This window comes from Zeugodacus cucurbitae, chromosome 5 (genome assembly GCF_028554725.1).
Source record: "Zeugodacus cucurbitae isolate PBARC_wt_2022May chromosome 5, idZeuCucr1.2, whole genome shotgun sequence".
In the NCBI taxonomy this organism is placed as follows: Eukaryota; Metazoa; Arthropoda; class Insecta; order Diptera; family Tephritidae; genus Zeugodacus; species Zeugodacus cucurbitae.
The window spans coordinates 51,514,155-51,527,373 of record NC_071670.1 but is presented as its reverse complement, the minus strand read 5'-3'; the positions used below and the strand labels follow the sequence as shown (position 1 = coordinate 51,527,373).

At 32.5% G+C, this 13,219-nt stretch overlaps 1 protein-coding gene across 1 annotated transcript; it reads left to right on the top strand.

The window, feature by feature from the left end:
- The first annotated feature begins 2,003 nt into the window (after positions 1-2,003).
- Positions 2,004-4,728, top strand: LOC105210659 (jerky protein homolog-like). The gene is made up of 2 exons (XM_011181746.3): positions 2,004-3,088; positions 3,155-4,728. Exons 1-2 carry the CDS (start codon positions 3,002-3,004, stop codon positions 3,578-3,580), a joined length of 513 nt encoding a protein of 170 aa, XP_011180048.2. The 5' UTR covers positions 2,004-3,001; the 3' UTR covers positions 3,581-4,728.
- The last annotated feature ends 8,491 nt before the right edge of the window (positions 4,729-13,219 follow it).

Genomic DNA, 13,219 nt, shown 5'->3' with positions numbered 1-13,219 from the left:
TACCTAAAAGAAACGACTGTAGATAGTTTGGTTGATATAGCTTTAGAAATTTACGAGATATGTACAAAAAACTTAGTAGGGGGCGGGGCCACGCCCACTTCACCCAAAACATTCCATCCAAATATGATCCTTCATTGTGCGATCCTTTGTACTTAGTTTCATAGCTTTACTTATGGCTTAGTTATGACACTTTATGTGGTTTCTTCTTTCGCCATTATGTGGGAGCGGTTTTTTCGTTTTCGCTTAAGATATCTCAATTTATACTCAAGGACGGACAAACAGACAGACATCCGGATTTGAAGTAAATTCGTCAACCTGATCAGTTTGGTATATATAACCCTATATCTAATTCGTTTAGTTTTGGGTGTTACAAACAACCGTTATGTGAAATTTTGGATCTCATACCATTAGCCATCCAAGCGAAAAGATTTCCTATCTGGCTACAGGTGGTTTGTTGACACGTCAGGATTAAGATTCGTTCTAAAGAGGTTATGGAATCAGAAAGGACTTCTTTACAACTGTCTAAGTGTGATTTCCGTCTCGGAGATCAAAATCAAAACAAAACATAATAAATGGCATAGAAATGTAGAGAATTCTAGTCTACTACTCGACTACTACTCCATACAGTTCTAGCTGGTGATTTTATGAACATGAATGCATTCTCGGCATTGGAAAGAACAATAAGGAGTTGAGGTTCTGAGCGGTCGACAAGGTAATACCCCACTGAATAAAAATCTAACACATAATAGCTGTACCTACTAAAATTAACACGCATATGCTTCAGAAGCAGAAAAATATTGCCTAACAGCAGTGAGGGAGATAAGCATTTAATACTTTTATAACACCGGAAATTGCAATTACTTGCACTGTAGTCAGCAAGGTGTTCGGAGTCAATAAAGCTCAAAAGTGCAAGGCATAAAATGTAAGGTAAACACAGTCTGGATACACATATGTAAGGCTTCGACTATTTTAAGCAACGCCGTGAACAAAGGAGCAAATCTATTTTCAGTGAGAGCGACACGGTCGCACACGGTTCGCCTTAACCTTGAATTATGTTTGCTCCGCGTACACTTTGCGCTCTGCTCCGATTAATGCGAATTATTTATTGCATTGTTTTCCATTATTACGAAATTATTTTCTGTACGTGTGATGCTAGCTACACTTGATGTGTTAATCTTCTTGTGAGTTTACCTTTGCGCTTAAATGCGTTTAATCTTCTTATATGTACTCACTCGGTAAGTATATTTGTAGGTGTTTAGGTAATACTATATACAGATATATATACTCCATTAATGGTCTGTAGGGAATTTATGAAGTTAATGAAACTCTTCATTAAATATAAAAGACAAATTTTCCCCAAAACTTGAAAATAAAGAAGATTGAGCACGCAAAGGGAGAGTTGATTTGGAGAGGAAGTTGTTGTTGTTAATTTTTTTACTGTAAAGAATTTGATAATGAGAAAACTGCTGATCAAAGAGAATAATAATTCGAAAAATTTAACAAACTGAGCTCAAAATTCATTCAGAAACACGGAAATTTATTAAATAAATACTGGAAAACGATTTTAATTTCGATTATAATTCCTTTAAAGGTCGTTCAATATATTCAAATATACCGTTAATTTTAGTTCAGCAGCAAAATATTCCTCATGGGTTCTTGCTTAAGCACAAAAATACATGTAAGTATTTGTCTTCTCTATTTGATTTCTTTGTGCTGCTGAATATTTACAAAATATAATAAATTTAAAGTAAATTCTATTTGTAAATGTAATTGTTTATCTCACACCAACGCTACCAGGCAATTGTCACCCATACTGTTTACTGTTAGTCTTGACTGATTTGCTGGTAGAATTTCGCATGATTTGCAATTTTTTTTAGAATAAACTGAGATAAGCGCTAAAGGAATTACTAAGAAGATATCATCGAGATATCTCAAGTGATATATACGTACGAGTATGTAAGCTTATATATAACAAAGTTGGCTTTGTTGGTCATTAGATACGTTATGCAAATGCAGATAAATAGTGAGTTGAATTACAAAAATTATAATTTTTTTTTTAATTGTTGAATTAATTTGCAGAAATTGTCAAGAAATTCATCAGTTTAGGAGAATGTGAGAAATTTATTAACTAATTTAAAGCCTTAGTAGCAATTAGGGTTTTACAAAGGTTGATGGAATATGTTTAGAATTATTAAAAAAATAATCATTATTATCCGACGGCAGTCACCTAAAAAATACAAGTTTCATTTTTGCTCTTTCAAAACGCATTACCTTCAAGGGAGCGGCATGTTTTGATTAATTTTTTTTTATGTGGGCGTGGTCTCGCTTCCAATTGGGTTTTTTGTATATGCAGTATAAACTCGGTAACCGCAACCCTCGATGCACGCAACTCCTCGATTCATTGACATCAATAACTGCAACTTTACATCTAAATATGTTTTGCTTCAGTTCTTTTTTTGTCGGTTTGTTTGTTTGTTATGTATTCACAAACTGATCGTTATTTTACCGTTGCTCAACAATGACTTTCCACAAATATGGAAGCTGGGCCAGGAAACCGGCAAAACTTAAAATCTGATGAATACCCAAAAATGGAAAAGGCTTTTTGAAACAAAGGAGTGAAAATGTGCCTATACCCTTCGGTATCGTCAAAGCAAAAGCTCGCAATCTCCATTAGAAAATAAAAGAAAAGATGTTTGGATGTTTTCATGCAAGTAATGGTTGTAATGGTCACTTGAAAATTTGCAGAGAGAAGCTTTCCAATAAGACAGCGTCCGTCGACCCATTTGTAATACGTTTTAGAAATAAAATCAAGGAGCTTGATCTTTCTGCGGAACGACGAGTGCGCATTGTTTTTCAGGCAGGTACCAGATAAAACGTTGGTGAGCTTCAAGGAATCATCTGCTCCTGGTCGGAAAGTTAGTAAGGAAAGAATACGCACAAAGTTAAGCTCTTTGTCATTGGAAAAGCAAAAAACCCTAGAGCATTCAAAAATGTTCAAAAAATGTCCGTTGTCTACAAGGCTAACAAGAACTCGTGGATGACTTATTTGTTTTTCGAAGACTGGTTTCATCATACGTTTGTTCCTGAGGTGAGAAATACGAAATGTATTGAATTTGTGTTTAAAATTTATTTGTATTTTTTTGGATTGTTATAGGTACGCGAATTTCTAGAATCCAAGGGACTTCCCAAAAAAGCTCTATTGGTCTTGGATAACGCCCCGTGTCATCCCAAAGGCAATGAGATGAAAAGAGATGATGGAATGATATCCGTTATGTGTCTTCCACCTAACTGTACTGCGATTCTCCAACCAATGGACCAAAATGTTATTAATTTAACAAAAGTCTATTACAAAAAAGGCTTTTGGAGCTTTAAAACCACTCATCTGAAAGAAAAAATAAAGGAATTCAATTTAAGACATGCTATCTGTCTTCTTGCAAGTCCATGGGAAAAAGTGTCAGCAAGCTCCATTCGCAAGTGCTGGAATATGTTAATGAAACTAGATGTTGAGGAAAAGGATCAGTTGCTATGCAATCTTTTAACACATGCATTCAGTGGGCTGAGGAAAACGATATTCCAATAAAAAACATTATATTTCTGAAGGAGCTTCGTGAAAGGGCTAAAATAAAAACCCTTAATAAGAAGAAAGTGCAGACAACAATACCCGATATGTTTAAAAACTAAAATGTTTAATAAAAAATAAGCTTTCTATATCATAAAACGATTTTCAAGGCAACTACCAAGATTTCTATTAGTTGCGGTTACCGAGTTTATACTGTATCTCGCAAACGAATAAAAATATATGAACTAAACTTTCTGCAGTATCTTCCCTTACGTACCTATTACACACAATCAAAATAGGTGAAATTGGATAATAACCACGTCCATCACCCATACAAAGGTTATTAAGATAAATTACTAAAAGATCGATGACTCACTAACGAAGAACGTCAGAAACACAAAATTTTACAGAAGAAATGGAAAATGGGCGTGGCGTCCCTCACTTATGGGTCAAAAACCATATCTCAGGAACTGCTCGACCGATTGTTACGAAATTCGGTATATAATATAATATTGACAGCAAGAGGATGGAATATGGGTGAAATCAGTTCACAAGCGTACTTGATATGTAATTCAATTTTGAATTTCATCTGATTCGTTCACTTTATAATATATACGTACATACATTAGGAACCAATGAAGATAGCGGAATAAAACTTTGCACAAATGCTGTATTTAAGGTGTGGCATCACTTGAGGAAAATTGTCGCAATCGGACTATAACTTTTCAAGGTCCCTGATATCGAACATGAAGAACTCAGTACCTAAGAGTAATTTTTCACCGGAAATATCGGCAAATCTCTCAGTGGGCTTATGCTGAATATATTGTGTTATTTCATTAATAAATTGTGAGGGTATAAAATTTTCGGTTGCACTCCATCTTAGCCTTTCCTTACAGGTTTTATGTATGAAGAAGCTTCAGCAAAGTCAGTAAAAATCGTTCAAGGGTACAGGTTTCCATTGAAATTATTTTCTTTTTTTTAAACACCGTTTTGCTTATCATATCTTATGGCAAATGCTTTAATTTCTAAAAAAATCAGCTTGAGATGCTCCCAAGCTATGTGGGCACTAGTAGTCAAATATAATTAGAAAATTTCAGCAGAATAACATTTCTCCCACCTTTTTATTATTAGCAAATAATCTCCCTAATCATCTATTGCATAAGCTTATACTTCATAGTGACAGCTGGCATTTCCTCTTCACTATTGTTTGTATATAGGCTTCTTAATATAAATGTGTACTTTTAACTGCTTGCCATAAAGAATTCAGCGATTTTATGAGGCGCAGTGAGGATTTCGCATTATGGAGCAAATGTTGCAGTCATTGACTATGATTAATCGTCATAGCATATTATCACTGTCAATGAATTGCAAAAGTGCAAAATAGAGTAATCACCAAGCTGAGCACACAAGCCATATTTGCCGTATAATTGTATTACTCAACTGAATAGATATCATGAATTTAAACGCAATTTCATAATATGTGAGAAAGTATAAAGAGTTAAAAAATAGTTTATACACGAAATTGTCTAACTCTGCTAATAATCAACAACTAATTAGCTTGAAACGCAAACGAAAATGCTAGAAAATTTATTAAGTTGTTGACTGCAACCATTATTATCTATCCGCACATATGTATGCTCAAATATAGGAAAAATGTATAAATGCATTTTTGTAATAATTAAACGCTTTTAATCGACAATTAAGTGGAAAGTGTGAGAAAGGCATTTAAGTCATTTTCCAAAAGACAAATAAACAACTGTTCAACTATTTAATAGCAACCTAAACACAATGTCTATAATTACAGTTAACTTGCTTCTGTTGTACATGCAATGCAATATAGTCTCATTGGCGTATAATAATGACACACAAATGTTAAGCGATAACGTTCTAACATATAATTAAAAATTACAAAAATTATAGCTATGCTTAATTAAGGTCTGTTCTATATTAATCTTGGACGTAATGGTTTTGTTAATTACTCTTTTGTTAATTGCAAAAAATAGTATGCATTCGGTGAGTTGTTGACCTAGATATACTTTGTTATTGGTTTTTTATATTCGACATTTTAATTATATTAGAGTAATGTGCTCTTATGTGTTCTCGTGTTTGAACTCTTAAGGGGTTACATGGGTTTCGTGGGTTCAAAAAATCGATTTTTTGGCTTATTAATTTGTACAACATCTCAAGAATATTATCCTAAATTTTCTAGTCGATCCGAATAAAAGTTTCGGAAATACCGCTTTTAGAAGGTGTGTGTTTTTCGGAACCCTGTTTTCGAAGTCGAAATGTTCTCGAAAACTACTCAACCGATCTTGATGAAATTTTGCACAATTACAACTATCAGAAAGGAGAGAGTTAAACTTTTCTTCAGAATGCATATATTGAAACCTAAAGTAATTATTTTCCGTATATAAGTTTCGACAAGACTATAGTTCAGTAAATGGAGGCTCTCATAAAGACGACCTCTATAACTACTCTTACTAATAAATTATTCAATATGATTGGCATATTAGTTTCGGAAACTCAAAAGACTAAATCGAATATGGATGTTCACATTTTCGAAAATAAATATTTGGTCAACTAATAATGGACTGTCCCATTCCTGAAAACTTGTACTGGATTCAGTATATTTTGAAATATACCTATTCTAAATATCATTACTTTCTAATCTAAATTAGAAATAAGGAAGAAATGCCATGGTTTAACCAAAAATATCTCTAAAACTGGATATATTTCCAAAGCATCTCAATTCGTTTCAGACGCCCCTTATAATGACGATAGTTTGAAGTGTTCCAGAACAAAAATTATTTTATATTCCAAAGTTAAAGAGTAGAATAAGGTGTGTTGCTTTACCTCACATAAGAATAAATGTATATTTTCTGGTTGCATTACAGAAAATCTACTCAGCGGTATTCGAGAAACAGAGTCTTTTAAGGGGCTATGTGACACTTTAAAAAATCGATTTTTTTATTTTTTTGCTTATTCGACAGTTTATACTTTCAAAAATATACTATGAAAGCGGTAAGGTCGTATCTTGAATAGTTTTTGAAATATAGTCGAAACTTTAAACGCGTTTTTCACGAAACGGCATTTCTCAAAATTGTTAAAATCATAATTCAAAGAGAAATTTACATCTCTTTGATTTGTTAAAAATTGTCAATTTGGCATTAAAAATACCATTTTTTACCTAAAAAAGTCTAATTTGCATAGGTTACACTGGTATTGCCCCTTAATATCAAATATGCACTCTGGAGATTTTAACTTATTTACTTATGGGAGACATCTAAAGAAAAAACCCACGAACTAACGTCCCTTCACTTGTTAGTCCCACAAGCGACCTATTTAATAAACGCAGTCATAGAGAAATGTTAAAAGATAGCTTCTGGTATTTATATGGTATTTATGTATATGTATGTATGTTTGTTTTTTTGTCACACTTTGGTTCGTTAATGCCAGCTAATGCCGAAAAATAGCAAAATCACATAGCAAATAGCATAATACGCAGGCATATCATAAACTTGTGGCAATTTGATAAGCGTGTGCTGTGTCTAGATTACTCAGTGTTTAAATAATATTAATGCTGACTAGCGACGAAATCACTTGATGCCTCGTATAATTTACAGTTATTAGAGTAAGAACAAAATACCAGTCGAGGCTTTCATATATTTTTATGGCAGCAACAACAAATACTTCACTCAATTAATAATGGCATTAATAATTACATTCAACAGCCAAATTGTAAATCCATAAAGATTTCTTGGAAAGCACTTACTTACATTGTACATGCAGCAAGCAAGCAAGTGAGTGCATTACTCATTCGAGAAAATAGGTGGCCCGTCATTTGTTAATTGAGGTAAATGGGTGGAGGAGGCCTATTGTGTGTGCTATACAATGGCATCACATACATATAAACAAATTTATGCGTGCGCGTGCGTAACTGTTAATGATTTAAAATTGCATTACAAAAATAGTACAACAACAATAATAAGAAATGCATTAAATTTCACAATTGTTTTTTAAGTGCTTTATCACTTTCTCTCTCTCTACATTTTTTTTACACAACTTTCACTTGAATTGTTTGCATATTTTAATGTGTAAATTACATTAATTAAATAGCTATATAATTGCAGTAATTTGGGTTTACTGAATTTATATAATTATTTCATTAAATGCCAATTATTTGCTACTGAGCACTACCTGAGTTATTCGGTATCGAGAAATTTATACCTATAATTATATACGCATTTTTGATTCCGCTATTTAAACAGTAACAAATTATATAAATAACTCAGAGAATTTTTCTGAGAAATGAGATAGCCAAGTGGATATGGGATTTTTAAAGGAATTTTAATTAATCTTATGAAGCAATTTATAACTTACACCAGGATTCATACAAAATGATAACTTTATATTTTTTTATATAAAAACTACATTTTTTTAATGAAAAAAAAAAATCCCCCATAACTTGTTTCACTAAAATTGTACTGAGTGTTACTTGAATAAAATAAATTGTTAAATAATTTAAATTTTCAAAACCATAATCTCTTTTTATTAAACCGAAATTATGAAGACGACATCACTTGATATCTATCTATCTTGATATCCTTTTCATACAGCCAAATTAATTGATCAATTAGAATTTGGATTGAGAAACCAGTTTTAGCCCTTCACACTGCCGGCTACTCGATAACCGATCACAGGTTATACATTTTTATACTCTCGCAACAAATGTTGCTAAAGAGAGTATTATAGTTTTGTTCACATAACGGTTGTTTGTAACACCCAAATATAGGGTTATATATACCAAAGTGATCAGGGTGAAGAGTGGAGTTCAAATCCGAATGTCTGTCCGTCCGTCCGTCTGTGCAAGCTGTAACTTGAGTAAAAATTAAGATATCTTGATGAAACTTGGCATACTTATTTCTTGGCACCATATCTTTGCTTTCGAAAATGAGCAAAATAGACCACTGCCACGCCCACAAAATGGCGAAAACCGAAAACACATAAAGTGCCATAACTAAGCCATAAATAAAGCTATGGAAATATAATTTGTTATGAAGGATCGCACTATGAAGGGGCATATTTGGATGTAATTTTTTTGGGGAAGTGGGCGTGGCCCCGCCTCCTACAAAGTTTTTTGTACATATCTCGCAAACCAATAGAGCTATATAAACCAAACTTTCTGCAGTCGTTTTTTTTAGCCACTTCCTAATACAGTCCAAAAATGAAAGAAATCGGATCATAACCACGCCCACCTCCCATACAAAAGTTAGGTTGAAAATTACTAAAAGTGGGTTAACTCACTAACGAAAAATGGCAGAAACACTAAATTTCACTATTTTCACATGATATGTTGTGAAAATAGGCCAAATCGCTTCACAACCACGCCTACTTCCTATATACCTGAACTTTGAAGCCGATCTGAATCGTTTACTTTACAATATATAAAGTAAGTACTAGTGAAGATATCAGTGCAGAACTTTGCACAAATACTATGTTAATAGTGTGGCAGCCCCATTCTAAAAATCGCCGAAATTGGACCTTAGGTTTTCTAGGCCCCATATATCGAACACGAGGACCTCGGTGCTTCCAACCTAACGTTAGGGTTTCCAATTTTCAATGGACCTTATACAATATATATGACGAATATGTGGGTCAAATTGTGTGTTATATATTATGTATTATATAATATATTGTGTATTATATAACTTAGCCCTTCCTTACTTGTTGTTTTTGATTTTCATAAGCAGTTGGTACATTTCATCAGCTGGTTGCTATTTTTAGCAGCGACATCTATCGTCATGTAGCGTGAACAACAACTCGTGGACAAAGAACGTTTATATAATTACAAATACGGTTTTTGTCGCAGAGTTGAATTTCAAGTCGATTAATATGTAATTAAAAATGTATGTCGATTTTTATTTTGTATGGTAAATCGAACTTAAGCAGCGTTTTAATCGAGCAGATGTCAGTTAATTGAACAATTAGCTCCTGTATTAAAAGGCTATAAGACATAAAAATCTATTTAGGAAATCTGTGTTCTCTCTCTCTTGAGGATAACATGATGATGAATATTTAGCCTGACTTCAAGAGAAATTCGTTCATTAGCCTCAGTACGAATATTTAAGCATTGAGCAATACCAATTCTTCGAAATTTATATTATTTTGAGAAAAATACACATATTGATGAATTTCTGAATTTCTTGTGAAGGCATATATTAACGATTAATATGCTTTTGAGTTTTTGAAAAGTCAAAATCTCTTTAACGTTGCTCTTCCTCAATGGAGTGGAGTTTTATTTTAGCAGATGAATGCCAATAATTGAATAGAGCTTCAGGGCATTAGTATGAATTTCAAATAAATAATAGATTGGCATAAGGCATTTATAAAAAATATATATGTATTGCAAATAATATCTTAAGCAATGATAATATTCATGGTCGATCCAAATAATATTATTTTTATAAAAATGAACAGATTGATAATGGGGAAGTACCAATTTGACTAAACAAAAATATATAGTTTCAAAAGATGAAATTTTCAGCCAAAGTTTCTTAGCGTAGGTCATTACGAAAAGTCATCTATTACTTCTCATTGCTATACTTTTGATGCGTATCTCAATTTGCATACATTTCCTCAATTTTATATCCACTTATTGGTTATTCAACAATCTCTAAATTAAATTGCCATAAATTGGTCAAGAGTTAATAAGTGTGATAAAGTTTAATCTCTTAAGGAAAGCAAGACCGCTGATGCCATCACACTGGATGTAATTGCTGTACAAATTAGTATTCATTTATTTATGTAGAATATTTTGAAATTATTAGAAGTTGTATGTAAAAGAAAAATAGAATTCCTTAAGTATTTCGTATAAATATTTGCAATTATCTTAAAATAAAATATTCAACCTATTTCATTAAAATTCTCTATTACCAATAAATTGTCTATTTTTGATATAACAACTAAAGTAGTAATTAACTACACATGCGGATGAAATTTGCATTTTCGGCAAGCTTTTTATATAACATGTATAAAAAATCAAATATTGCTTTACAACATCTAATTGATGCTAATAAAGTGCATTAAGTATATTAAACCCATTGCATAGATAATTAATGTAGCGTTTATAGCAGACATATTCAGTTTCAATCAAACTCTCCGTATGCTACAGTGGAACAATAGAATATAAAAAATATAAATAATGAATTATAAAGTAGGCGTGAGAAAAATGTGTTAACAGCTTAGAGGCCATTAAAGGCCATTGGTGCTGGCAAGCATTGTTTGTTTGTAAATATGTTAAGCAAGTATAATTATTTGTTTGTTTATTATGCTATTTACATGCTGCCTTAGGTGGCGGATGTTTGTTGTAGGTGCTTATATAGCTTAGCATACACCTTTGGTGGTTTGTTTAAGAAATTTTAAGAAATTATTGTTAATTTTAATAAGGAGCTATCTTATGAGTAAGTATAAGGTTTTTAATTAGCTGCGTATATTAAGGAAGTTGTGAATGTGAGGAATAAAATTATTAATAAAAAGTAAAAATATTTTTAAAACTTTATATTTGGAAATCAAAAGTTATTTTGAATTTTGAGAATAAAATGAAAGCAATAATTTTTCAAAAATGACTTACCCTTTGCCCTCCATTGTTATCTGGAAAAATAGAAAAATATAGATTTAGTATATTTTATTAAACTTTTTTTTATTAAATTGCTTATTTTCAATATCTTTTTTCTATGTAAAAAATTATTTATTTAATTCAAACTTCTTTCTGTCTTATAGATACATATTTAAAGAATAATTTCTGAATTAAAAAAAAAAAAAAATTAAAACGTCTCCATTGTGACGTCATTCCCGGTGACCCTTCGGAAAAAAGGTTCCGCTTCCGCGTTGTCAGCATAACTCCTGACAGGATCATCCAAAATGAAAAAAACAAAAATACAGTAGAACTCCAATTATCCGAATTAATGGGGACCGGGACCCATTCGGATAACCAAATATTCGGATAATCGGATTTTTTTTTTAATTGCCATTGGAGAGAATAAAAGCTACGTTTTGACATTACACTATTTTTTTATTGAATTAAATGAAAGAAACATGAAATTTTCACATGTTTTAAATATAAATAAAATGTACTTATGTACAAGTTTAGAAATAAAAATCATTGTTTTTTAAACATCTCCGTCAATGTAAGCTGTTTTGCGGTCTTCCACCGTTTTCGGGCAGCCAGGTCACGCATTCGCTTGAGCAGTTGCAAGTGGTCACACTCGGGCTGACGCTCCATCCACTTCAAAGCAGTCTCGAGGCCGGCAAATGCTTCACTAGCTGATGGTCCAGCGTCTACTTCAACAACAGCAGAAAGTTCTTCTTCCACTTCCACTTCGCGGGGGAAGTCAGTGTAGGCACAACGGCAAGTTAAGACAAGTCAAGTCAAGACTTGACGCGCAAACACTGGCTTCGCGGGGGGAAGAATAATAGCGCACTTAGACTTTTTTGGACAATATTTTGTTATTCGGATAATCGGCGATTCGGATAGTCGGAGTTCGGATAATTGGAGTTCTACTGTAAGTGTTTTAGGTAAGACCATAAACTCGTGCTTGAACGAAAGAAAGACAAAAAAGTAAAAAAACTTTTCCCCAAAAAAATAAAAATTTCGGTCAAATTTGCTTGACATTTTTTTTTAAATAGTTATAATTGAAAAAAAAAATAAAATTCTTCGTTCAAGCACGAGTAAATTGTATCTCAAACACCTGTGCAAAATTCCAACAAGATCGGTTGAGTAGTTTCCGATAAAATTTGACAACCGACTTTGAAAACACGGTTTCGAGAAAAACGAGTTTAAAGTTTTGAGGAACAATAATACCTGACTTGGAGCGCACACCTTCCAAAGGCTGTACCTTCAAAACTATTATTGGAATCGACTTGAAAATTTAGGATAATAGTCTTGAGATATTTGTTGAAGAAATTAATAAGCCAAAAAATAAAAAATCGATTTTCTGAACCGACTAAACCCATGTAACCCCTAAAAGGAATTTCCAAGTCACTTATCGTCTCACTAAAAACTAAACTAATTAAAACTTGTAAATAAAACTAATTGTCTAAATTAGAAAAGAGTATTTTGCGAAAATAAAAATTAAATAAATCAACACCCATGTGACAAAAATTCACACTAGCTCCGCTATATTTGTAATTCCAATAAAAGGTTTGGCGCGCACACTGCGTATGAGTGATCGGACAATCAATAGACCACAGATAGTACGAGAATGCTCATACGCCGTGGTGTTGATTTACGCCTACGGGTTAAACATACAAGCACGAGTTAAACAATAGTACTATTGCAATGCTAATGAGGTGAAAGGTGAACATGTGTAATGCAATGTAATGTTTCATAAAAAAAAACATTTTAATTATCTTTGCAAATAATGAGCAGCTCATGTTAACAGACTATTCATAGGAGCATATTCAAAACAAATCGACTTCTAAGCAAACCGCTACTATTCATTAATAATAAAGTTGTCTAATTAATTTTGTAAAGTGTTGTTATTGGAAAAAAACAATGATTTTTTTTAATGTAACTGTGTAATATGCGCGTGTGCAATGAAACAAACAATGGTGTTAATATCAACCGGAACACATTTTGAAGCTTCGGCGTTGGTTGTTCGA